Source organism: Brienomyrus brachyistius, chromosome 24 (genome assembly GCF_023856365.1).
Source record: "Brienomyrus brachyistius isolate T26 chromosome 24, BBRACH_0.4, whole genome shotgun sequence".
NCBI classification, from domain to species: Eukaryota; Metazoa; Chordata; class Actinopteri; order Osteoglossiformes; family Mormyridae; genus Brienomyrus; species Brienomyrus brachyistius.
In genome coordinates, this window is record NC_064556.1 from 5,788,215 (window position 1) to 5,816,066 (window position 27,852).

At 44.9% G+C, this 27,852-nt stretch overlaps 1 protein-coding gene across 33 annotated transcripts; it reads left to right on the top strand.

The window, feature by feature from the left end:
- The first annotated feature begins 2,535 nt into the window (after positions 1 to 2,535).
- On the top strand, positions 2,536 to 27,676 carry LOC125720107 (E3 ubiquitin-protein ligase TRIM39-like). Of its 33 annotated transcripts, none has more exons than XM_048995211.1 (8): positions 2,552 to 3,016; positions 5,153 to 5,248; positions 5,328 to 5,558; positions 6,912 to 6,934; positions 7,158 to 7,276; positions 9,741 to 10,299; positions 18,054 to 18,085; positions 27,503 to 27,676. In XM_048995211.1, the coding sequence occupies exons 1-6, from the start codon at positions 2,609 to 2,611 to the stop codon at positions 10,295 to 10,297; spliced, it is 1,434 nt and encodes a 477-aa protein (XP_048851168.1). In that variant the 5' UTR covers positions 2,552 to 2,608; the 3' UTR covers positions 10,298 to 10,299; positions 18,054 to 18,085; positions 27,503 to 27,676. The 33 variants fall into 33 exon arrangements, with proteins under 33 accessions (XP_048851164.1, XP_048851165.1, XP_048851163.1 ...); XM_048995216.1 differs by having other exon boundaries at positions 27,535 to 27,676; XM_048995212.1 differs by having other exon boundaries at positions 9,741 to 10,273; positions 18,028 to 18,085.
- Positions 27,677 to 27,852: the final 176 nt, after the last annotated feature.

A 27,852-nucleotide genomic window follows, 5' to 3' on the forward strand; every position in this document is an offset into this window, starting at 1 on the left:
CTAACAAGCCGTGCCTGATGTTCGTCAGCCTCACTTCCCGCCTGGCGAGGCTCTAACAAGCCGTGCCTGATGCTCGTCAGCCTCACTTCCCGCCTGGCGAGGCTCTAACAAGCCGTGCCTGATGCTCGTCAGCCTCACTTCCCGCCTGGCGAGGCTCTAACAAGCCGTGCCTGATGCTCGTCAGCCTCACTTCCCGCCTGGCGAGGCTCTAACAAGCCGTGCCTGATGCTCGTCAGCCTCACTTCCCGCCTGGCGAGGCTCTAACAAGCCGTGCCTGATGCTCGTCAGCCTCACCTCCTGCCTGGTCAGGCTCTAACAAGCCATGCCTGATGCTCGTCAGCCTCACTTCCCGCCCTTTCAGCTATGCGGCGGTCTGGGGAGCTAGGGAACACACTAGGAATAGAACAATGACAAAACTGGGACTTGTAGAGAAAATGGGATGGCCAGTGACACCTGCTGGTCAGACAGGGAAATGACATACAGAATGGGGTAAGAAAGAAACCAATAGTGATAGTAATGGCAGGGTTACCAACACAGAACAGAAAGTGTGCAGACAGTAAACCAGCCAATCACAGGAGACACTTACCGACATACAACGGACAAACCCCATACAAACACACACAAACAAGGGAGACAGAATTCAAGCTCTCAACCCTGACGGTGCCACACACTGACACTAAACCTTATTATCTTACACGGCATTTCTTCTGAACTCATCAACAGCCGTCAAATGGATAAGGAATTTCTAGAAATTCGAAATTCTAGAATTTCAGTCTGGGATCAAAAAGGTTCATTCTAATTCTAAAGGATTTACACAAAAAATATCTATGATAGCTAATTCTGGTGGGGTGGCATGGTGGTGCAGTGGTTAGCACTGTTGCCTTACACCTCTGGGACCCGGATTTGAGTCTCCGCCTGGGTTACATGTGTGTGGAGTTTGCATGTTCTCGTCGTGGGGTTTCCTCCGGGTACTCCGGTTTCCCCCCACAGTCCAAAAACATGCTGAGGCTAATTGGAGTTGGAATTGCCTGTAGGAGTGCATGTGTGAGTGAATGGTGTGTGAGTGTGCCCTGCGATGGGCTGGCCCCCCATCCTGGGTTGTTCCCTGCCTCGTGCCCATTGCTTCCGGGATAGGCTCCGGACCCCCCGCGACCCAGTAGGATAAGTGGTTTGGAAAATGGATGGATGGATGGATGGTAATTCTTGTGAAATGTGTGTATGAATGAATCCCATAGCATTGTTTTGTGGGTATTTTTTAAGGGAAAAGGGGAAGCATACAAAAGATTGGGTCAAGAAGCAGAAGGCAGTTAACCTCCAGTATCTACGTGAGCAGAGACAGTATGTATCACTGGCTGTCCCTCTCCTTCTCCCTTCACAGTCCCGCCTCCCGATTAGGGCGGTTAGCGGCCACTAGCCCTGTTCTGTTGGCTCTGGTTGTTGTCAACCGTGGGATTCCTGCTGCCCCCTGGTGGTTTCCTTGTAGGCCGCAACGTCTCATATGTTAATTATATAAAACAAAAAATCCAAGTAACAGTAGCTTCATCAGATAGGCAGTGAGATAACATAACCTTTATTTGCTGCTAAAAAAACATGTTAATACACCAAGAGAAAACAAGGAGAAAGGTTTTAAAACATACAGCCACAATGTAACTGCAGGAAAAGCACACAGTATGTCTCACCACCAGGGGGCAGTTTTGTGTGGATTTTGATCCTATTAAGGTACCCAATACACTCTAGCTTCTTTTTTTTTACCACGAAATAATTTTCAGCCGTCAACAATAATTAAATGGACGGAGCAACACTGCTGTCTCATACAAATTACTTTAAATGTTTGCAACCAGTTCCAGTATAAAGTGGAGCAACTTGTTGCATTGAGAGCAAACGGATCACTTCCTCTCAGGGATCGTCAGCATGTTTGTACACTGGCGAACGTGGCAAAATGTTTTAATTGAAAATAGATATTACGTAACCAGTGTTTTATGAGCGGTCGTCAGTGTGACACACCTACGGAGCCCCGCCTGGGTTCGGGTGAGAAATAAGACCCTAATCCGTGCGCACCGTCACATCTGCACCACATCTGCACACACTCTTATGTTATTGCTATGCAAACCCCACGACGACATGGGGAGAACATGCAAACTCCACACACAAGTTCCCGGTCGAGACAGCCCAGGAACTCAGAACCAAGACCTAAGTTCCCGATTTGTAAATCGCACACACTGATTAGTAAACCGTGTTCTTGGATTGCAAAACCGTGAGCATGGATTACGAATTTATTTCTCACCTGAACCCAGAGGGGCTTCGTGCACTCGAGACAATTTAAACGGAATCTACCAATAAGCGATAATACACTGTATTACAATACGCAATATTACAACTATATTATAAAATACTATACAAACTATTCGGCTACTAAAATTTAACAAAATAATTTTAATGAATGTCAACATAAATTAAATTAACGGCTTATACATTTCAAATGAACCCAGAGGCTCCGCAAAATGTATCGTGAGGGAAGGGGTGGTGTCTTAACAGTGAAGTGAAAGTGAAACAGTAAAAAAACTTCCTGACTTCACTACTGCGATCGTGATCTAACAAAACCTGCAAAATGGCGGCTAAAGCCTCACCCATGGAAGAGGAGCTCTGCTGTTCTGTTTGCTCAGACTTTTACAGGGATCCTGTTCTCCTGAAGTGCAGCCACAGCTTCTGTGGAGCCTGTTTGCAGAAGTTCTGGGAACAGAAGAGCTCTCGGGAGTGTCCGATATGCAAAAGGAAGTCCTCTGTTAATGAGCCCCCTTTGAACATGGCCTTAAGAAACATCGTGGATGTGTATTTAAAACAGAAGATTGAATGTGAGTCTACAGAGAAGAGTGAATCTCTCTGCAGTCTCCACGGAGAGAAGCTTCTACTCTTCTGTGTCGAAGACCAGGAGCCCATCTGTCTGGTCTGTCAGACTGCAGCGAAGCACAGAGACCACCGGGTGTGTCCGCTGCTAGAAGCTGAACTGGATAAGAAGGTATTCGCTTCTATTTTATTATTGTTTTCCTGTGGAAGTTATATTAATATTATCCTAAATGAGCCCCCCCCCCCCCCCCGAGTCCTTATAATCAGTCTATTTATTTTACCCTTTTTCTTTGACTTTTTACTTTTCATATTAACTGCATGGCGGAGTGGTGGTGCAGTGGTTAGCATGGTGGTGCAGTGGTTAGCATGGTGGTGCAGTGGTTAGCATGGTGGTGCAGTGGTTAGCACTGTTGCCTCACACCTCTGGGACCCGGGTTCGAGTCTCTGCCTGGGTCACTTGTGTGTGGAGTTTGCATGTTCTCCCCATGTCGTAGGGTTTGCTCCGGGTACTCCGGTTTCCCCCCACAGTCCAAAAGGCTAATTGGAGTTACTAAGTTGTCCGTAGGTGTGAGTGACTGGTGTGTGAGTGTGCCCTGCGATGGGCTGGCCCCCCATCCTGGGTTGTTCCCTGCCTCATGCCCATTGCTTCCAGGATAGGCTCCAGACGCCCCGCGACCCAGTAGGATAAGTGGTTTAGAAAATGGATGGATGGATGGATGTGGTACTTTGGCAATATTCTGATACTATGTAACTACATCACAGCCCAAGTAGAATAGTGATGCATTATATATCACTATTGACACGTATGTTTTATAGTTAATTCTACCCTTTGTACTTTGGACCCAAAAGAAGTGCTAGATGATCAGGCAGGAAGGAACAGCTGCTAAAAAGACATGTGATCTTTTGAACACGCTAAATGAAAATAAAAAATATCCTCAAAGTAACTCTGTATTTAGTAGATAGTTTTTAAAACTTCCTGGGAAGTTTGTATAGGTGCTGATCTGGGACCCCTTTCATTTTTAGACAAATCACACCAAAGCTAAAACAGTGCCACTTAGTGGTGGACCATATAATGACAGCCAGAGACATTGACCTGGTGAATCTGATTACACTGATACAACTCAAACACTCAAACAACTCAAAGTTCGGCTTTTAATAGGTGGGGAGAGTGTAGGTGAATTAGAGACTGTACTTGTGTCCTGAGTGTCCCCTGCCCAGTGCCCTGTATTTCCTGGGTGTCCCCTGCCCAGTGCCCTGTATTTGCTGGTTGTCCCCTGCCCAGTGCCCTGTATTTGCTGGGTGTCCCCTGCCCAGTGCCCTGTTTTTGCTGGTTGTCCCCTGCCAAGTGCCCTGTATTTGCTGGTTGTCCCCTGCCCAGTGCCCTGTTTTTGCTGGTTGTCCCCTGCCCAGTGCCCTGTATTTGCTGGTTGTACCCTGCCCAGTGCCCTGTATTTGCTGGTTGTCCCCTGCCCAGTGCCCTGTTTTTGCTGGTTGTCCCCTGCCCAGTGCCCTGTATTTGCTGGTTGTCCCCTGCCCAGTGCCCTGTATTTGCTGGTTGTCCCCTGCCCAGTGCCCTGTACTTGCTGGTTGTGCCCTTCCCAGTGCCCTGTACTTCCTGGGTGTCCCCTGCCCAGTCCCCTGTACTTTCTGGTTGTCCCCTGCCCAGTGCCCTGTACTTCCTGGTTGTCCCCTGCCCAGTGCCCTGTACTTGCTGGTTATCCCCTGCCCAGTGCCCTGTACTTCCTGGGTGTCCCCTGCCCAGTGCCCTGTACTTCCTGGGTGTCCCCTGCCCAGTGCCCTGTACTTCCTGGGTGTCCCCTGCCCAGTGCCCTGTACTTCCTGGTTGTCCCCTGCCCAGTGCCCTGTACTTCCTGGGTGTCCCCTGCCCAGTACTCTGTACTTGCTGGTTGTCTCCTGCCCAGTCCCCTGTACTTTCTGGTTGTCCCCTGCCCAGTGCCCTGTACTTCCTGGTTGTCCCCTGCCCAGTGCCCTGTACTTGCTGGTTATCCCCTGCCCAGTGCCCTGTACTTCCTGGGTGTCCCCTGCCTAGTGCCCTGTACTTCCTGGGTGTCCCCTGCCCAGTGCCCTGTACTTCCTGGTTGTCCCCTGCCCAGTGCCCTGTACTTCCTGGGTGTCCCCTGCCCAGTGCCCTGTACTTCCTGGGTGTCCCCTGTTCAATGCTCTGGAACCTGGATGGCTGGAATGTTGTTCTTGTTCAGAACAGTATATAAAAGGATCAAGCTGTGACTTACCTATCAATCGTATGTTGACTGTATCTCTCATTATATGTCTGTGTATTTTATGTCAGGAGGACCTCAGAGCTTCACTGATTCCATTAAAGGAAAAGCTGGAGAAGTTTACAAAAGTTAAACAAGACTTTGAGAAAACAGCCAATCACATCAAGGTTTGGAGATTTATTCCGAGGAAGTAAAATCTCACTGTACAAAATAATTTCACATTTACACAGCATTTCTCACTTGCAGAAACAGTTCCATCACACTAAGAAGAGGATAAATAAGGAATTTGAGGAACTCCATCAGTTCCTGAGAGAGGAAGAGGAGGCCAGACTGGCTGTACTGAGAGAGGAAGAGGTGCAGAAGAGCCAGAGGATGAAGGAGAAGATAGAAAACATCTCAAAACAGGTCTCCACCCTGTCAGAGAAGATCAGAGATATTGAGAAGGCTGTGAATGCTGATGACATCTCCTTCTTGAAGGTAGGAATGTGATTTTCCTGCATTGTTCTGCGTGATCCCTGCTTAGACTGCTGCCCCTGTGACCCAACAATCTGCAGAAAATGGATGGATGGATGATGGATGGGTGGATGGATGATGGGTGGATGGATGGATGTTCTGTGTGTTTGCTGGCTGAGACAAACAATCCTGTTCTGTGGCTGAAACAGAAATAAACAGCAAAAACATCTGAGTAACACTAACAATTGTCACTCAGGAATTTAGTATTTTTATCAGTGCATACAGCTACACCCAAACCAGGCTGATCATACAGCTACACCCAAACCAGGCTGATCATACAGCTACACCCAAACCAGGCTGATCATACAGCTACACCCAAACCAGGCTGATCATACAGCTACACCCAAACCAGGCTGATCATACAGCTACAATAAACAGACACCCCCAGAGAAGAAATATCCCAAAGCTTTTCCCCAAATGGCCTTTGACTGATTGCAAAAACATTATGAGCAGGTTGAAAAATATTATAAAAGAAACAAGCTGTGTAAAGTCCCTAATTATATTACTAATTAGAGGACTGATTTTGCTGAAGAGTCCTCACACCCGGGTTTGAACAGCTGACCTAATGGTTATCCCACACGCCTGCATACTGTCAGGGTCGGTGCCCTCTGATCCCACCTCCAGTGTCTTTCCCCTTTGACCAGCAGGCAGTGCTGCTCACCCTGTCTTTCCCTCTCTGTCCATCACCCTTGTGTGTTTTCCCTCTTTCCTGGGCTGCTGCATAGCTTAGAATCATGGGCCTGTGGTCATGGGTTCGAGACTGAGGCCAGGCTCAGCTGTTATTTTGTATGTATTGTTTTGTTCCCTCATGTTTTCTCTTTTCCCTTGTGAGTTTTCCTGTTCTGTGTTTGTCTTCCTCATGCTTTGGTTCTACTTTGATTTCTTGTTTCTTTTCTAGTGCAGTTTCTCTTTGTTTTCTCAATTTTCGGTCTTGGATTCTTAGTTTCTGGGTCTATTAGTTGTTATTAATTCCACCTGCTGCCAGTTTCTGCTGCCTGTTCCTTGCCTGCCCCAGTTTTCCGTGTATTTAAGTGTCTGTCCTGCTCTGTCCCCCAGTCCATCATTGTATTCGCTGTTGTCATGTTACTCTGTGCCGCTCTGCCTGGTTTCCCCAATTAACCACTGTTGTCCTTTGGAGCTGCAGTGGATCGTCACCTTCCTTTCCCCACCTGCATCATGCCCCCCGTCCGTGACACTGGGCCTTTATGGATAAGATCACCCTCCCCCTGCTCTGCTGAGTCATTTCAGACTTACAGGCATTTCTCACGATGTTGTATTTCCCATTTAATGCTTCCACTGTGTTTTCCTGTTTTTCAGGCCATCAAGGACACCAAAGAAAAGTATGTAATAATAATTATTATGTATTTTCCTTAAAAAGTATGCGACTTAAAGATCATATTTATAAGGAGATGATTCCAGGCCTCTTAAAGAAGGAACTAAATTAACGAGTAATTAATATTATATGAAGAATTCTGGACAGATGCTGATTCTCAGCCACCTTCCGCTAGGGGGCACTTCAGACCCCACTGCATCACTGACCCCTGCCTGTCATTACCTTTGCAGAGCCCAGTGCTCACTGCAGGACCCAAAGCTCGAGTCAGGGGCGCTGATCGATCTGGCCAAACACCTGGGCTCTCTGAAGTTCAGAGTCTTGGAGAAGATGCTGGGGACTGTGCAGTACAGTGAGTACTGGGGGAAAAGGCTGTATAAAGGAGAGAGCAGGATCTGAGTGGGTTATACTGTCACTCACTGGGATCTCAACCTAGCAGCACTGGTACAGTGAGTACTGGGGGAAATGGCAGTATAAAGCAGAGAGCAGTATCTGAGTGGGTTATACTGTCAGTCACTGGGAGCTCAGCCTAGCAGCACTGGTACAGTGAGTACTGGGGGAAATGGCTGTATAAAGCAGAGAGCAGGATCTGAGTGGGTTATACTGTCACTCACTGGGAGCTCTGCCTAGCAGCACTGGTATAGTGAGTACTGTGTGAAATGGCTGTATAAAGCAGAGAGCAGTATCTGAGTGTGTTATACTGTCACTCATTGGGAGCTCAGCCTAGCAGCACTGGTACAGTGAGTACTGTGTGAAATGGCAGTATAAAGCAGAGAGCAGTATCTGAGTGGGTTATACTGTCAGTCACTGGGAGCTCAGCCTAGCAGCACTGGTACAGTGAGTACTGGGGGAAATGGCTGTATAAAGCAGAGAGCAGGATCTGAGTGGGTTATACTGTCACTCACTGGGAGCTCTGCCTAGCAGCACTGGTATAGTGAGTACTGTGTGAAATGGCTGTATAAAGCAGAGAGCAGTATCTGAGTGTGTTATACTGTCACTCATTGGGAGCTCAGCCTAGCAGCACTGGTACAGTGAGTACTGTGTGAAATGGCAGTATAAAGCAGAGAGCAGTATCTGAGTGGGTTATACTGTCAGTCACTGGGAGCTCAGCCTAGCAGCACTGGTACAGTGAGTACTGTGTGAAATGGCTGTATAAAGCAGAGAGCAGGATCTGAGTGGGTTATACTGTCACTCACTGGGAGCTCAGCCTAGCAGCACTGGTACAGTGAGTACTGTGTGAAATGGCTGTATGAAGCAGAGAGGAGTATCTGAGTGGGTTATACTGTCACTCACTGGGAGCTCAGCCTAGCAGCACTGGTACAGTGAGTACTGGGGGAAATGGCTGTATAAAGCAGAGAGCAGTATCTGAGTGTATTATACTGTCACTCACTGGGAGCTCAGCCTAGCAGCACTGGTACAGTGAGTACTGTGTGAAATGGCTGTATGAAGCAGAGAGGAGTATCTGAGTAGGTTATACTGTAACCAACAAGCAGCCCTGATACCTTAGCTGGCTCCCTGACAGCTGTATCTATGTGGTTTGTTGCTTTTCTCATTGGCACATTGCTTTGGACTAAAGCATCTGCTAAATTAATACATATAAATCTACAGTATTGTAGAGTAGGCAGTATGGGATTTATAAAGAGGTTCACTAATTTATTGACACTCTTCATAAAAAATGCTGAGGAATAGAAACAGTTTCTGTTTCAGAAAGTTGTAAATCCTTCATAATTTCCTGTTTTCACACAAACTATCAGCTTACATTAGACAAAATATTTGACATTGATCAACAGTTAGTTCCGACCCCAAAATCAGACTGGACCAGAGGCATTCGATGAGTGCTGTTATCAGAGTGTAACTGCACTCAGACATCTCACATCAGCTGTGTCACTCAGCTTTACATGTGTATCTAAAACCCGTTACTTAAACTTAACCCTTGGGAGTTGGGGTCTACTTTTCAAATATATATATATAGAAATATAAGTAGAAACTGAATGTGTTTTAGAGCTTCGTAAGGAGAATTAGAAGAAGAGTCTCTGATCTGAGTGTCTGAGGTTCAAAGCAGTCCGGATCACCCACTCATTTGCGAATAGCGTCATTCATATGATAATGATACAATAATCCTGTGAGTGTTACTGGATCAAGAAAACACGTGAAAACGTCCATAAACAAGAGCACATTTCTGGGCTTTGTTTACACTGATTGAGGAGCTTATTTTGTGAGGTGAGAGTTTTCACTGAGGAAATACGAATGCAGCACATCAATTCATGGATAACTGCGAATTCGGGTACGAAGTGAGTTTGTAAATTACAAAGCAAGAATTACAAAGCAATTGTGTTGTTTGACTTATGTTTCTTACAAATACATGTAGTAAAATTGCTGAACATAGTATGAAAATAAGATATTTTACGTAAAACATTGATTTTGCACTAAAACATGCACTTGTATAATTTACATAAATGATTCAATTTATGCTTATTACTGTTAACTTATAAATGCTACTCGATGAACTGTTCTTATTTAAACATTTAAACTTTGATTTTTAAAAACATTAAATATATCAGTAAACATTGTCTATGACCGAATTACAGCCGTGATACAGTGCAGTACAACATGCCTTCTCTTATGTTATATCTTAATTAACTGACACTTACATCCAACTTAGCCTGGTAATATAATCCCCAGTTATATTTCTCCACTTTCCATTTAATCGTTTTATTGATGAAACTCCCTTAATGTAAAATGTTAATCTTATAATGCTGATATTTTTTACTGCACTGAGAGAGATTATTAACTGCAGCTTCCTCTCCAACCCACAGCTCCAGTGACTCTGGACCCAAACACTGCAACCACCCAGCTCTCGGTGTCTGATGATCTGACCAGTGCGAGAAGGACTGGAGTTAAACAGCAGCTTCCCGACAACCCAGAGAGATTCACTCGCTATAGCATGGTGCTGGGATCTGAGGGATTTGACTCCGGAAAACACAGCTGGGAGGTGGAGGTGGGGGACAAACCTGAGTGGGAAGTAGGAGTAGCAGCAGAGTCTGTTGACAGGAAGGGGGAGATTACATACAGCCCAAAGGATGGATTGTGGGCTGTAATTCTGAGGAATGGTGATAAGTATAAAGCAGGTACCTCACCACCAACCCCCCTCACACTGGAGAGGAAACCGCAGAGGATCAGAGTGCAGCTGGACTATGAGGGGGGGGAGCTGTCCTTCATCAACCCCACTGACATGTCAGTCATCTACACCTTTGAAGACACTTTCACTGGGACCCTGTTTCCATATCTAGATACAGGTATGAATAGAGATGGTAGCAATGCTGGAGATATGAAGATCTGTCCAGTAAAGGTGTCTGTGACGTCATCCCAGTAAAGGTGTGTGTGACGGTGACATCATCCCAGTAAAGGTCCTTGATCCAGTCCTCATGTTCCTATTAAAGGTGTAACTTGTTGATATAAACCTGTAAACACCTACAGATTTACACTTTGGGTTTCATGTTAATTATTGACCTACAGGATTGGTGGGGGGAGGACATTAAAGGTCTGGGGGGGGCATGTGTGACTCAGCAGGTTAGAATTCTGTTTGTGTGGTCAGCAGAATGATGTCACCATTGGGCCCCTGAGCAAGACCCTTAATATCCAAACCCCCCAGAGCCCCTGCTTTCTAAAAAAATATTTTTACAATTTTTTTTAAAATATACTTTGGATAAAACTGTCTACATAAGAAAAATGTAAAATGAAAACCTTCTTTATTAAACATTTATCCATTTATTTCAGGGGTTATTGTGTGGCTCAGTCACTAAACCTCTGTCTGTAATTGTAAAGTCACCAGTTCCAGTCTGGCCTCAGCAGAGTAGCCAATGAAATGTCCTTATGGTGATATATAATGCATCACTATTCTACTTGGGCTGTGATGTAGTTACATAGTATCTGAATATTGCCAAAGTACCACATCAGTAACTGTAATCTTAATAAAATCACACATCCTTAGAAACATCACATGACCTTTAAAGCACATCTCCATAATGTGTCCCCTTCATTATAAACCAGTTTGTTCTGTATGGGACCCTAGTCCCTGTCACTCCAGTGACCAATGGGCCACTGCATGCAGTGACAGCTGAGAGGACTTCACAGACTGAGGGGCAAAAACGTGGCACTGAGCCCCTGACGGTGTCAGACTCTCTGAACAGAGAGAATCAGGGGGACTAAGCAGCACGGTGATGTTTGTGACACTTCCTGCTGCCAAATAAAACAAACACGTGCTGAATTTCAGAGCTGAATCTTAGATTAGCAGATAAAACCTCCACACATCAAGGTGACAGGAGTCTGGGTACATGTTGATGAAACAAATCTCAGTTAAAATTGGTTAAAAGTGGAAATTCTTTGCAGATCAGGTCAAGCTTTACAGTGAAGGTTTCAGAAGCAGTGCATCCTGCTGAGATCTGGTAACAGGCGAGGGGGCGCAACTCTGAGAAAGGATTCAGCTCAAAGACGTGTGACATTAGTGGGTAAGAGGACAACTTACTCTATAAAAAAAGAGCAAGTTGAGGGAGGCGTGAGGACAATTTCTCCATAGGGATCAACAGAGTATCAGTTATTGTTATCCATCCATCCATTTTCCAAACCGCTTATCAATGGCCATGTGCCGTAACTGATGGTCCCTCACAATGCGGGTAATGTGCCTCATTCGGGACTCCAGCAGTGAGGATCCTGTGAGCCGGATCACCCTCAGGGAAACACGCCACATGGCCGTAGTGCCGTAACTGACGCTCCCTCACAATGCAGGTAATGTGCCTCATTCAGGACTCCCTGAGCGGCCTCTCGTTCAACAGAAAGTTAAAACAAACAGTGTTTTTATTCAATATTTGTAGGCAAGGAGGCGTGTGAGACCAGAGTTCAGGGGTATTTATTAAGGGAAAAGGGGAAGCATACAAAAGATTGGGTCAAGAAGCAGAAGGCAGTCAACCTCCAGGATCTACGTGAGCAGAGACAGTATGTACCACTGGCTGTCCCTCTCCATCTCCCTTCACAGTCCCGCCTCCCGATTAGGGCGATTAGCGGCCACTGGCCCCGTTCTGTTGGCTCTGGTTGTTGTCAACCGTGAGGAAACACCGGTTACTGCGGGATTCGCGGTGCAGAGCTCCCCCTGTAACGCCACAAATGTTAACTGTTAACAGCTCTTCACTGCTGTTAACAATATAACTTTTGGCAATTGTAGTAACAAATAAAGGTTATGCCATATCACTGCCTATCTCGTACTGTCTCATACAAATTAATTGCTTGCAACTAGTTCGAGTTTAAAATGGAGCAAATGCAGCACTGAGAGCAGAAGGATAATTAACTGTCAGGGATCGTCAACATGTGCTTTGACAAATGTGTCCGTGGCAAAATATTTTAACTGAGAATAAATAGCTAACATTTTTAAGAGCGATCGTCGGTATCACATTCCAGAGAATTTAAACGGAATCTCTAATCGAACAATAAATGAAGAAACACTGCATTACAACTGTACTATAAACATATATTACAAATGATGCAGCTACAAACATTTAACAAAATAATTTAAATAAATTAAAATAGAAATTAAATGAACTGCTTACAAAGTTACAATGAACCCAAAATGTATTATCGGGGGTCTTAACAGTGAAGTGAAAGTGAAACAGTAAAAAAAAAAAACACGCCGCCTTAAGACTGAGCGAGATCTAGCAAAACCTGCACAATGGCAGCTGAAACCTCGTCCATGGCAGAGGAGCTCCGCTGTTCTGTTTGCTCAGACTTTTACAGGGATCCTGTTATCCTGAAGTGCAGCCACAGCTTCTGTAGAGCCTGTTTGCAGAAGGTCTGGGAACAGAAGAGCTCTCGGGAGTGTCCGATATGCAGGAGGAGGTCGTCTGTTGATAATCCACCTCTGAACATGACCTTAAGAAACATTGTGGATGTGTATTTAAAACAGAAGATTGAATGTGAATCTACAGAGAAAAGTGAATCTCTCTGCAGTCTCCACGGAGAGAAGCTTCTGATCTTCTGTGTAGAAGACAAGGAGCCCATTTGTGTGGTCTGTCAGACTGCAGCGAAGCACAGAGACCACCGGCTGTGTCCACTGCTAGAAGTTGAACTGGATAAGAAGGTATTCGCTTCTATTTTATTATTGTTTTCCTGTGGAAGTTATATTAATATTATCCTAAATGAGCCCCCCCGAGTCCTTATAATCAGTCTATTTATTTTACCCTTTTTCTTTGACTTTTTATTTTACGTATATAAAAATACATAATCTGAGAATTAAATGGTGCGCACTGCCCCCACAGTCCAGTGCTTAAAGCACACTTTACAAGACATGTCTGTCATTTAGTTTTATAGTTAATTCTACCCTTTGTACTTTGGACCCAAAAGAAGTGCTAGATGTCAGGATCAGGCAGGAAGGAGCAGCTGCTGAAGACATTTGATCTTGTGAACACGCTAAATGAAAATAAAAAATATCCTCATAGTAACTCTGAATGTATTTAGTAGATAGTTTTTAAAACTTTCCCGGGAAGTTTGTATAGGTGCTGATCTGGGACCCCTTTCATCTTTAGACAAATCACACCAAAGCTAAAACAGTGCCACTTAGTGGTGGACCATATAATGACAGCCAGAGACATTGACCTGGTGAATTTGATTACACTGATACAACTCAAACACTCAAACAACTCAAAGTTTGGCTTTTAATAGGTGGGGAGAGTGTAGGTGAATTAGAGACTGTACTTGTGTCCTGAGTGTCCCCTGCCCAGTGCCCTGTACTTCCTGCTTGTCCCCTGCCCAGTGCCTTGTTCTTTATGGGTGTCCCCTGCCCAGTGCCCTGTACTTCCTAGGTGTCCCCTGCCCAGTGCCCTGTACTTCCTGGGTGTCCCCTGCCCAGTGCCCTGTACTTCCTAGGCGTCCCCTGCCCAGTGCTCTGTACTTCCTGGGTGTCCCCTGCCCAGTGCCCTGTACTTCCTGGGTGTCCCCTGCCCAGTTCCCTGTTTTTCCTGGGTGTCCCCTGCCCAGTGCCCTGTACTTCCTGGGTGTCCCCTGCCCAGTTCCCTGTTCTTCCTGGGTGTCCCCTGCCCAGTGCCCTGTACTTCCTGGGTGTCCCCTGCCCAGTGCCCTGTACTTCCTGAGTGTCCCCTGCCCAGTACTTCCTGGGTGTCCCCTGCCCAGTGGCCTTTACTTCCTGGGTGTCCCCTGTTCAATGCTCTGGAAGCTGGATGGCTGGAATGTTGTTCTTGTTCAGAACAGTATACAAAAGGATCAAGCTGTGAATTACCTATCAATCGTATGTTGACTGTATCTCTCATTATATGTCTGTGTATTTTATATCAGGAGGACCTCAGAGCTTCACTGATCCCATTAAAGGAAAAGCTGGAGAAGTTTACAAAAGTTAAACAAGAGTTTGAGAAAACAGCCAATCACATCAAGGTTTGGAGATTTATTCCGCGGAAGTAAAATCTCACTGTACAAAATAATTTCTAAAGTATATAGCATTTTTCAATTGCAGGAAGAGTTCCATCACACTGAGAATCGAATAAAGGAGGAATTTGAGGAACTCCATCAGTTCCTGAGAGAGGAAGAGGAGGCCAGACTGGCTGTACTGAGAGAGGAAGAGGTGCAGAAGAGCCAGACGATGAAGGAGAAAATAGAAAACATCACCAAACAGGTCTCCAACCTGTCAGAGAAGATCGGAGATATTGAGAAGACCATGGACACTGAGGGAATCTCCTTCTTGAAGGTAGGAATGTGATTTTCCTGCATTGTTCTGCGTGATCCCTGCTTAGACTGCTGTCCCTGTGACCCAACAAGCAGCAGAAGATGGATGGATGGATGGATGGATGGATGGATGGATGGATGGATGGATGGATATTCTAATTGTTTTCTGGCTGAGACAAACAATCCTGTTCTGTGGCTGAAACAGAAATAAACAGTTAAAACATCTGAGTAACACTAACGATTGTCGCTCAGGATTTTTTTTTTTTTGATCAATGCATACAGCTACACCCAAACCAGGCTGATCATACAGCTACACCCAAACCAGGCTGCTCATACAGCTACACCCAAACCAGGCTGCTCATACAGCTACACCAATACTAGGCTGATCATACAGCTACACCCAAACCAGGCTGCTCATACAGCTACACCAAAACCAGGCTGATCATACAACTACACCCAAACCAGGCTGCTCATACAGCTACACCCAAACCAGGCTGATCATACAGCTACACCAACACCAGGCTGATCATACAGCTACAATAAACAGACACCCCCAGGGAAGAAATATCACAAAGCTTTTCCCCAAATGGCCTTTGGCTGAGTGCAAAGAAAGTATGAGCAGGTTGTAAAATTTTATAAAAGAAACAAGCTGTGAATCACATATCAGTCAAATGTTGAATGAGATTTATTCAGAAAAGTGTCACTTCACTGTACAGCAGGGATGGTCAGTCTTACCCAGAAAGGGCCGCTGTGTTTGCGGGTTTTCACTGCAACTCCACAATTATATTACTAATCAGAGGACTGATTGGCTGAAGAGTCCTCACACCCGGGTTTGAACAGCTGACCTAATGGTTATCCCACACGCCTGCATACTGTCAGGGTCGGTGCCCTCTGATCCCACCTCCAGTGTCTTTCCCCTTTGACCAGCAGGCAGTGCTGCTCATCCTGTCTTTCCCTCTCTGTCCATCACCCTTGTGTGTTTTCCCTCTTTCCTGGGCTGCTGCAGAGCTTAGAATCATGGGGCCTGTGGTCATGGGTTCAAGACTGAGGCCAGGCTCAGCTGTTATTTTGTATGTATTGTTTTGTTCCCTGATGTTTTCTGTTTTCCTTTGTGAATTTTCCTGTTCTGTGTTTGTCTTCCTCATGCTTTTGTTCTACTTTGTTTTCTTGTGTTTTTTCGGTCTTGGATTCTTAGTTTCTGGGTCTATTAGTTGTTATTAATTCCACCTGCTGCCAGTTTCTGCTGCCTGTTCCTTGCCTGCCCCAGGTTTCCGTGTATTTAAGTGTCTGTCCTGCTCTGTCTCCCAGTCCATCATTGTATTCGCTGTTGTCATGTTACTCTGTGCTGCTCTGCCTGGTTTACCCAATAAACCCCTGTTGTCCTTTGGAGCTGCAGTGGATCATCACCTTCCTTTCCCCGCCGGCATCATGCCCCCCATCCGTGACACTGGCCCTTTATGGATAAGATCGGCCCCCCTGCTGTACTGAGTTATTTCAAATTTACAGGGCATTTCTCACGATGTTGTATTTCCCATTTAATGCTTCTACTTTGTTTTCTTGTTTTTCAGGCCATTAAGGACGTCAAAGAAAAGTATGTAATAATAATTATTATGTATTTTTCATTTAAAAATATGCCATTTAAAGGTTTTATTTATTAGGAAATGATTTCAGGCCTCTTAAAGAAGTAACAAAATTAATGAGTAATTAGTATTATATGAAGAATTCTGGACTGATGCTGATTCCCAGCCACCTTCCTCTAGGGGGCACTTCAGACCCCACAGCATCATTGACCCCTGCCTGTCATTACCTTTGCAGAGCCCAGTGCTCACTGCAGGACCCAAAGCTCGAGTCAAGGGCGCTGATAGATGTGGCCAAACACCTGGGCTCTCTGAAGTTCAGAGTCTTGGAGAAGATGCTGGGGACTGTGCAGTACAGTGAGTACTGGGGGAAATGGCTGTATAAAGCAGAGAGCAGTGTTTGAGTGGATTATGCTGTCCTTCACTGGGACCTCAGCCTAGCAGCACTGGTACAGTGAGTACTGGGGGAAATGGCTGTATGAAGCAGAGAGCAGTATCTGAGTGGATTATGCTGTCACTCACTGGGAGCTCAGCCTAGCAGCACTGGTACAGTGAGTACTGGGGCAAAGGGCTGTATGACGCAGAAAGCAGGATCTGACTGGGTTATACTGTCACTCACTGGGAGCTCAGCCTAGCAACACTGGTACAGTGAGTACTGGGGGAAATGGCTGTATAAAGCAGAGAGCAGTATCTGAGTGGGTTATACTGTAACTCACTGGGAGTTCAGCCTAGCAGCACTGGTACAGTGAGTACTGAGAGAAATGGCTGTATAAAGCAGAGAGCAGTATCTGAGTGGGTTATACTGTCACTCACAGGGAGCTCAGCCTAGCAGCACTGGTACAGTGAGTACTGAGGGAAATGGCTGTATAAAGCAGAGAGCAGTATCTGAGTGGGTTATACTGTAACTCACTGGGAGTTCAGCCTAGCAGCACTGGTACCTGTCTCACATTGATCTGTTATTGTCCTTCCCATTACGTTTCTTTGGACTGAAGCATCTTCACCAATGGAGCAGAGTGATGGTTTGTGTGATCACTTATGCAAGGCTTCATTAACCTTTGAGAAAAATTCACTGACATTCATCTTAACAGTGCTGACAGACAGAAATCAGTTTTTGTTTCAGAATGTTTTAAATACTTCATGATGGTATTATTACCTATTTAAAATGCTCCACTTTCCATTTAATCACTATATTGTAAAATGCCTGCCTTATAATGCTGATGGTTTTTTACTGCGTTGAGATTATTAACTGCAGCATCCTCTCCAACCCACAGCTCCAGTGACTCTGGACCCAAACACTGCAGCCCCCTGGCTTTCAGTGTCTGATGATCTGACCAGCGTGAGAATCACTGGAGTTAAACAGCAGCTTCCTGACAACCCAGAGAGATTTGACTCATGTGTCAGTGTGCTGGGATATGGGGGCTTTAACTCCGGAAAACACAGCTGGGAGGTGGAGGTGGGGGACAAACCTGCATGGACTGTAGGAGTAGCAGCAGAGTCTATTAATAGGAAGGGGGGGATTACCTGCTGCCCAGAGGATGGATTGTGGGTTATATATCTGAGGATTAATGATAAGTATGAAGCAGGTACCTCAAGAGCAACCCCCCTCACACTGAAGAGGAAACCGCAGAGGATCAGAGTGCAGCTGGACTACGAGGGGGGGGAGCTGTCCTTCATCAACCCCACTGACATGTCACTCATCTACACCTTTGAAGACACATTCACTGGGACGCTGTTTCCATATCTCTGTACAGGTGTGAATAGAGATGGTAGCAGTACTGGAGATATGAAGATCTGTCCAGCAAAGGTGTCTGTGACATCATCCCAGTAAAGGCGCGTGTGACGGTGACGTCATCCCAGTAAAGGTGTTTGTGACAGTGATGTCATCCCAGTAAAGATCCTTCCTCCAGTCCTCATATCCCAGTCAAGGTGTCACTTACTTAAAATATAAACCGTTTAACACCTACAGATTTACACTTTGGGTTTCATGTTAATTATCGACAGGATTGGTGGGGGGAGGACATTAAAGGTCTGGGGGGCATGTGTAACTCAGCAGGTTAGAATTCTGTGCTCGTGGTCAGCAGAATGATGTCACCATTGGGCCCCTGAGCAAGACCCTTAACATCTAACCCCCCCAGAGACACTCTGCCCCTGCTTTCTCAAAAAAAGTACTTTGCATAAAAGTGTATACACAGGAAAATGCAAAATGAAAACCCTCTTTAATAAACATTTGCCAGTTTATTACAGGGGTTATTGTGTGGCTCAGTCACTAAACCTCTGTTTGTAATTGTAAAGTTACCAGTTCCAGTCTGGCCTCAGCAGAGTAGCCAATGAAATGTCCTTATGGTGATATATAATGCATCACTATTCTACTTGGGCTGTGATGTAGTTACATAGTATCTGAATACTGCCAAAGTACCACATCAGTAACTGTAATCTTAATAAAATCACACATCCTTAGAAACATCACATGACCTTTAAAGCACATCTCCATAATGTGTCCCCTTCATTATAAACCAGTTTGTTCTGTATGGGACCCTAGTCCCTGTCACTCCAGTGACCAATGGGCCACTGCATGCAGTGACAGCCAAGAGCACTTCACAGACTGAGGGGCAAAAACGTGGCACTGAGCCCCTGACGGTGTCAGACTCTCTGAACAGAGAGAATCAGGGGGACCAAGCAGCACGGTGATGTTTGTAGCACTTCCTGCTGCCAAATAAAACAAACACGTGCTGAATTTCAGTGCTGAATCTCAGATTAGCAGATAAAACCTCCACACATCAAGGTGACAGGAGTCTGGGTACATGGTGATGAAACAAATCTCAGTTAAAATTGGTTAAAAGTGGAAATTCTTTGCAGATCAGGTCAAACTTTACAGTGAAGGTTTCAGAAGGAGTGCAACCTGCTGAGATCTGGTAACAGGTGAGGGGGCGGGACTCTGAGAAAGGATTCTTCTCAAAGACGTGTGACATTAGTGGGTAAGAGGACAACTTACTTTTCAAGAATAAGAGCACGTTGAGGGAGGTGTGAGGACAATTTCTCCATAGGGATCAACAAAGTATCAGTTATCCATCCATCCATCCATCCATTTTCCAAACCGCTTATCCTACTGGGTCGCGGGGGTCCAGAGCCTATGATGATGATGATGATGATGAAAACCCTTTATTGCTGTTGCAATATACCATGTCACTAGTCACGAGTACCAGCGAAAAAACTGGCCATCAACCCGACCATACATATACACAAACATCACAGTAGGGGGTAGACCGGTCAGGAGACAGGGGAAGAGAGAAGAAAAGAAACAGAATAACATGAGGAGAGAGGAGGAGAATAAAAAAACAGCCCCCAGACTGTACTCCAGTGGGGAGGACATTGTAGGAACCGAAAAAAACACCTCAGCAACATAAGCACATGATGGCACTACACCTTACAACATAAAAATGACACGACTTGCAACGGGTGGGGGAAAAGGGGTGGTGGAGGTAGTCCAGCCCATTGCAGGGCACACTCACACACCATTCACTCACACATGCACACCTACGGGCAATTTAGCAAGTCCAATAAGCCTCAGCATGTTTTTGGACTGCGGGGGGAAACCGGAGTACCCCGGAGAAAACCCCACGACGACATGGGGAGAACATGCAAACTCCACACACATGTGACCCAGGCGGACACTCGAACCCGGGTCCCAGAGGTGTTATTATTATTATTATTATTATCTAACTTTAACATCTGCAGACCCCTTTTGTGTTATTGGTTATATTTTGTTTTCATACATTAAGGTTCCTGAAATAATAAAAAATAATAGTATGGGAATGACAATGTTTGTTACATTCCATTTTCCGAACAATTAACACAATTCCGTGTCTATTCCTGCTATGGCCATCTAAGCGTGGGGGCGCTGCATTCGCATTACCACATTTACGCAGCCGCCTCACCATTGAATGGGCACCATATTTGAATGGAAGTTGTTAAGAAAACCGATCAGGATGGGGAGCCTGCACTGGTGCAGTGCGTTACCATACCCACCACATGAGGAAACACCTCGGGATCCCGGATGGCGACCCCCCCAGGCCAACACACAGTCCAGTTCCACTCTCCAGTAATGGTCGTCTATCTGCCGCAGCCAGGTGTTACATGGACATCCCCTTGGCCTGATCCAGCCGCTCAGGTCCTCAGCAGTGAGGATCCTGCGAGCCGGATCACCCTCAGGGAAACGTGTCACATGACCGTAGTGCCGTAACTGACACTCCCTCACAATGCAGGTCATGTACCTCATTCGGGACTCCAGCAGTGAGGATCCTGCGAGCCGGATCACCCTCAGGGAAACGCGTCACATGGCCGTAGTGCCGTAATTGACGCTCCCTCACAATACAGGTAATGTGCCTCATTCAGGACTCCCTGAGCGGCTGCTCATTCGACAGAAAGTTAAAACAAACAGTGTTTTTATTCAATATTTGTAGGGAAGGAGGCGTGTGAGACCAGAGTTCAGGGGTATTTATTAAGGGAAACGGGGGAAGCATACAAAAGATTGGGTCAAGAGGAAGAAGGCAGTCAACCTCCAGTATCTACGTGAGCAGAGACAGTATGTACCACTGGCAGTATGTAACTCTCCTTCTCCCTTCACAGTCCCGCCTCCTGATTAGGGCAATTAGCGGAGTTACTAAATTCCCCTTAGGAGTGCATGTGTGAGTGAATGATGTTTGAGTGTGCCCTGCAATGGGCTGGCCCCCCATCCTGGGTTATTCCCTGCCTCGTGCCCATTACTTCCGGGATAGGCTCCGGACCCCCCGCGACCCAGTAGAATAAGCGGTTTGGAAAATGGATGGATGATAATTCTGGTGAAAATTGTGTATGATTGAATCTCATAGCATTGTTTTGTGGGTATTTTTTAAGGGAAAAGGGGAAGCATACAACAGATTGGGTCAAGAAGCAGAAGGCAGTCAACCTCCAGTATCTACGTGAGCAGAGACAGTATGTATCCCTGGCTGTCCCTCTCCTTCTCCCTTCACAGTCCCGCCTCCCGATTAGGGCGATTAGCGGCTACTAGCCCCGTTCTGTTGGCTCTGGTTGTTGTCAACCGTGAGAAAACATCGGTTACTGCGGGATTCGCGGTGCAGAGCTCCCCCTACTGGTGGTGTCCTTGTAGTGTCACAAGTGTAACATGTTAAGTGTTCCAGCTCTTTACTGCGTTTATGTTTTTAAACTTTACGCCTTGTTTGTTTTCGGTGTTTTCTTATATATTTTTGCTAATTGTAGTAGCAAATAAAGGTTATGCCATGTCACCGCCTATCTCGTACTGTGTCATATAAAATTAAGTGTTTGTAACTAATTCCAGTTTAAAATGGAGCAAATTTTTTAATTGAGAGCAGAAGGATCATTAACTGTCAGGGATAGTTAACATGTGCTTACATTGACAAATGTGTCCCTGGCAAAATATTTTAATTGAGAATAAATAGCTAACATTTTAAGAGCGATCTTCGGTATCACATTACAGAAAATTTAAACGGAATCTATAATCGAACAATAAATTAAGAAACACTGCATAATAACTATATTATGAACATATATTACAAATTATGCGGCTACAAACATTTCACAAAATAATTTAAATGAATTAAAATAGAAATTAAATGAACGGCTTACAAAGTTACAATGAACCCAAAATGTATCATGAGGAAGGGGGTTCTTAACAGTGAAGTGAAAGTGAAACAGTAAAAAACACGCCGCCTAAAAAAACTTCCTGACTTCCTGACTGCGATCGTGATCTAGCAAAACCTGCACAATGGCGGCTAAAGCCTCGTCCATGGCAGAGGAGCTCTGCTGTTCTGTTTGCTCAGACTTTTACAGGGATCCTGTTCTCCTGAAGTGCAGCCACAGCTTTTGTGGAGCCTGTTTGCAGAAGTTCTGGGAACAGAAGAGCTCTCGGGAGTGTCCGATATGCAAAAGGAAGTCCTCTGTTAATGAGCCCCCTTTGAACATGGCCTTAAGAAACATTGTGGATGTGTATTTAAAACAGAGGAATGAATGTGAATCTACAGAGAAGAGTGAATCTCTCTGCAGTCTCCACGGAGAGAAGCTTCTACTCTTCTGTGTCGAAGACCAGGAGCCCATCTGTCTGGTCTGTCAGACTGCAGCGAAGCACAGAGACCACCGGGTGTGTCCGCTGCTAGAAGCTGAACTGGATAAGAAGGTATTCGCTTCTATTTTATTATTGTTTTCCTGTGGAAGTTATATTAATATTATCCTAAATGAGCCCCCCCCCCGAGTCCTTATAATCAGTCTATTTATTTCACCCCTTTTCTTTGACTTTTTACTTTACGTATATAAAAATACTTAGTCCGAGAATTAAATGGTGCGCACTGTCCCCCACAGTCCAGTGCTTAAAGCACACTTTACAGGACGTGTCTGTCATTTAGTTTTATAGTTAATTCTACCCTTTGTACTTTGGACCCAAAAGAAGTGCTAGATGTCAGGATCAGGCAGGAAGGAGCAGCTGCTGAAGACATTTAATCTTGTGAACACGCTAAATGAAAATAAAAAATATCCTCAAAGTAACTCTGAATGTATTTAGTAGATACTTTTTAAAACTTCCCGGGAAGTTTGTATAGGTGCTGATCTGGGACCCCTTTCATCTTTAGACAAATCACACCAAAGCCGAAACAGTGCCACTTAGTGGTGGACCATGAAATGACAGACATTGACCTGGTGAATCTGATTACACTGATACAACTGAAACACTCAAACAACTCAAAGTTTGGCTTTTAATAGGTGGGGAGAGTGTAGGTGGATTAGAGACTGTACTTGTGACCTGAGTGTCCCCTGCCCAGTGCACTGTACTTCCTGGGTGTCCCCTGTTCAGTGCTCTGGAAGCTGGATGGCTGCAATGTTGTTCTTGTTCAGAACAGTATACAAAAGTATCAAGCTGTGAATTACCTATCAATCGTATGTTGACTGTATCGCTCATTATATGTCTGTGTATTTTATATCAGGAGGACCTCAGAGCTTCACTGATCCCATTAAAGGAAAAGCTGGAGAAGTTTACAAAAGTTAAACAAGACTTTGAGAAAACAGCCAAGCACATCAAGGTATGGAGATTTATTCCGAGGAAGTAAAACCTCACTGTACAGATGCACTTCAGGCTTAGACAGCATTTCTCACTTGCAGAAACAGTTCCATCACACTAAGAAGAGGATAAATCAGGAATTTGAGGAACTCCATCAGTTCCTGAGAGAGGAAGAAGAGGCCAGACTGGCTGTACTGAGAGAGGAAGAGATGCAGAAGAGCCAGAAGATGAAGGAGAAGATAGAAAACATCTCCAAACAGGTCTCCACCCTGTCAGAGAAGATCAGAGATATTGAAAAGACCATGGGCACTGAGGGAATCTCCTTCTTGAAGGTAGGAATGTGATTTTCCTGCATTGTTCTGCGTGATCCCTGCTTAGACTGCTGTCCCTGTGACCGAACAAGCAGCAGAAAATGGATGGGTGGATGGATAATGGATGGATGGATGGATGGATGGATGGATGATGGATGGATGGATGGATGATGGATGGATGGATGTTCTAAGTGTTTGCTGGCTGAGACAAACAATCCTGTTCTGTGGCTGAAACAGAAATAAACAGTTAAAACGTATGAGCAACACTAACGATTGACGCTCAGGAATTATTTTTTTTTTTTGATGAATGCATACAGCTACACCCAAACCAGGCTGATCATACAGCTACACCCAAACCAGGCTGATCATACAGCTACACCCAAACCAGACTGATCATACAGCTACACCCAAACCAGACTGATCATACAGCTACACCCAAACCAGGCTGATCATACAGCTACACCCAAACCACGCTGATCATACAGCTACAATAAACAGACACCCCCAGAGAAGAAATATCACAAAGCTTTTCCCCAAATGGCCTTTGGCTGATTGCAAAAAAATTATGAGCAGGTTGCAAAATATTCTAAAAGAAACAAGCTGTGTAAAGTCCCTAATTATATTACTAATTAGAGGACTGATTTTGCTGAAGAGTCCTCACACCCGGGTTTAAACAGCTGACCTAATGGTTATCCCACACGCATGCATACTGTTAGGGTCGGTGCCCTCTGATCCCACCTCCAGTGTCTTTCCCCTTTGACCAGCAGGCAGTGCTGCTCATCCTGTCTTTCCCTCTCTGTCCATCACCCTTGTGTGTTTTCCCTCTTTCCTGGGCTGCTACAGAGCTTAGAATCATGGGGCCTGTGGTCATGGGTTCGAGACTGAGGCCAGGCTCAGCTGTTATTTTGTATGTTTTGTTTTGTTCCCTCATGTTTTCTGTTTTCCTTTGTGAGTTTTCCTGTTCTGTGTTTGTCTTCCTCATGCTTTGGTTCTACTTTGTTTTCTTCTCAGTATTCGGTCTTGGATTCTTAGTTTCTATTAGTTGTTATTACTGCCAGCTGTCGCCCGTTTCATTTTGCCAGTGTGTCTTTATTGGTTAATGCTTCTACTTTGTTTTCCTGTTTTTCAGGCCATCAAGGACACCAAAGAAAAGTATGTAATAATAATTATTATATATTTTCCTTAAAAATATGAAAGATCATATTTATCAGGAGATGATTCCAGGCCTCTTGAAGAAGGAACAAAATTCACTAGTAATTAATATTATATGAAGAATTCTGGACTGATGCTGATTCTCAGCCACCTTCCTCTAGGGGGCACTTCAGACCCCACAGCATCACTGACCCCTGTCTGTCACTATCTTTGCAGAGCCCAGTGCTCACTGCAGGACCCAGAGCTGGAGTCAGGGGCGCTGATAGATGAGGCCAAACACCTGGGCTCTCTGAAGTTCAGAGTGTTGGAGAAGATGCTGGGGACTGTGCAGTACAGTGAGTACTGGGGGGAATGGCTGCATAAATCAGAGAGCAGTATCTGAGTGGGTTATACTGTCACTCACTTGGAGCTCAGCCTAGCAGCACTGGTACAGTGAGGACTGGGGGAAATGGCTGTATAAAGCAGAGAGCAGTATCTGAGTGGGTTTTACTGTCACTCACTGGGAGCTCAGCCTAGCAGCACTGGTACAGTGAGTACTGGGGGAAATGGCTGTATAAAGCAGAGAGGAGTATCTGAGTGGGTTATACTGTCACTCACTGGGAGCTCAGCCTAGCAGCACTGGTACAGTGAGTACTGGGGGAAATGGCTGTATAAAGCAGAGAGCAGTATCTGAGTGGGTTATACTGTCACTCACTGGGAGCTCAGCCTAGCAGCACTGGTACAGTGAGTACTGGGGGAAATGGCTGTATAAAGCAGAGAGCAGTATCTGAGTGTATTATACTGTCACTCACTGGGAGCTCAGCCTAGCAGCACTGGTACAGTGAGTAATGGGGGGAAATGGCTGTATGAAGCAGAGAGGAGTATCTGAGTAGGTTATACTGTAACTAACCAGCAGCCCTGATACTTTAGCTGGCTCCCTGTCAGCTGTATCTATGTGGTTTGTTGCTTTTCTCATTGGCACATTGCTTTGGACTAAAGCATCTGCTAAATTAATACATATAAATCTACAGTACTGCAGAGTAGGCAGTATGGGATTTATAAAGAGGTTCACTAATTTATTGACATTCTTCATAAAAATGCTGAGGGATAGAAACAGTTTCTGTTTCAGAAAGTTGTAAATCCTTCATAATTTCCTGTTTTCACACAAACTATCAGCTTACATTAGACAAAATATTTGACATTAATCAACAGTTAGTTCCCACCCCAACATCTGACTGGACCAGAGGCATTCGATGAGTGCTGTGATCAGAGTGTAACTGCACTCAGACATCTCACATCAGCTGTGTCACTCAGCTTTACATGTGTATCTAAAAACCGTTACTTAAACTTAACCCTTGGGAGTTGGGGTCTACTTTTCAAATATATATAAAATATATAAAAGTATAAACTGAATGTGTTTTAGAGCTTCGTAAGGAGAATTAGAAGAAGAGTCTCTGATCTGAGTGTCTGAGGTTCGAAGCAGTCCGGTCACCCGCTCATTTGCGAATAGCGTCATTCATATGATAATGACACAATAATCCTGTGAGTGTTACTGGGTGAAGAAAACATGTGAAAACGTCCATAAACAAGAGCACATTTCTGGGCTTTGTTTACACTGATTGAGGAGCTTATTTTGTGAGGTGAGAGTTTTCACTGAGGAAATACGAATGCAGCACATCAGTTCATGGGATAACTGCGAATTCGGGTATGAAGTGAGTTTGTAAATTACAAAGCAAGAATTACAAAGCAATTGTGTTGTTTGACTTATGTTTCTTAAAAATACATGTTGTATAATTGCTGAACATGGTATGGATTGTATTTACTGAAAATAAGATATTTTACGTAAAACTTGATTTTGCACTAAAACATGCACTTGTATAATTTACATAAATGATTCAATTTAGGCTTATTAATGTTAACTTGCTTATTAAAATGCTACTCTTATTTAAACATTTAAACTTTGATTTTTAAAAACATTTAATATAACAGTAAACATTGCCTATGACCGAATTACAGCCGTGGTACACTGCAGTACAACATGCCTTCTCTTATGTTATATCTTAATTAACTGACACTTAAATCCAACTTAGCCTGGTAATATAATCCCCAGTTATATTTCTCCACTTTCCATTTAATCGTTTTATTGATGAAACTCCCTTAATGTAAAATGTTAATCTTTTAATGCTGATGGGTTTTTACTGCATTGAGATTATTAACTGCAGCTTCCTCTCCAACCCACAGCTCCAGTGACTCTGGACCCAAACACTGCAGCCCCCTGGCTTTCAGTCTCTGATGATCTGACCAGCGTGAGAAACACTGGAGTTAAACAGCAGCTCCCTGACAACCCAGAGAGATTTGACTTATGTGTCAGTGTGCTGGGATATGGGGGCTTTAACTCCGGAAAACACAGTTGGGAGGTGCAGGTGGGGGACAAACCAGATTGGACTGTAGGAGTAGCAAATATGTTTTTTAAGAGGAAGGGCAAAATTACCTGCCATCCAGAGAATGGATTGTGGGCTGTATCTCGGAGGATCAATGATAAGTATGAAGCAGGTACCTCAGCAGGAACCCCCCTCACACTGGAGAGGAAACCGCAGAGGATCAGAGTGCAGCTGGACTATGAGGGGGGGGAGCTGTCCTTCATCAACCCCACTGACATGTCAGTCATCTACACCTTTGAAGACACATTCACTGGGACCCTGTTTCCATATCTCTGTACGGGTGTGAATAGAGATGGTAGCAGTACTGGAGATATGAAGATCTGTCCAGTAAAGGTGTGTGTGACGGTGACATCATCCCAGTAAAGGTGTGTGTGACGGTGACGTCATCCCAGTAAAGGTGCTTGATCCAGTCCTCATATCCCAGTCAAGGTGTCACTTGTTGATATAAACCTGTAAACTCCTACAGATTTACACTTTGGGTTTCATGTTAATTATTCACCTACAGGATTGGTGGGGGGAGGACATTAAAGGCCTGGGGGGGCATGTGTGACTCAACAGGTTAGAATTCTGTTTGTGTGGTCAGCAGAATGATGTCACCATTGGGCCCCTGAACAAGACCCTTAACATCCAAACCCCCCCAGAGACACTCTGCCCCTGCTTTCTTAAAAAATAAAGTAAAATAA

What these genes read in the sequence shown, in the direction of transcription:
- LOC125720107 (XM_048995207.1), top strand. Translation starts at nt 2,609, where the DNA reads ATGGCGGCTAAAGCCTCACCCATGGAAGAGGAGCTCTGCTGTTCTGTT. An exon ending in AAGCTGAACTGGATAAGAAG is followed by an intron (nt 3,017 to 14,262) that starts GTATTCGCTTCT and finishes ATTTTATATCAG; the next exon opens with GAGGACCTCAGAGCTTCACT. An exon ending in AAACAGCCAATCACATCAAG is followed by an intron (nt 14,359 to 14,437) that starts GTTTGGAGATTT and finishes TTTCAATTGCAG; the next exon opens with GAAGAGTTCCATCACACTGA.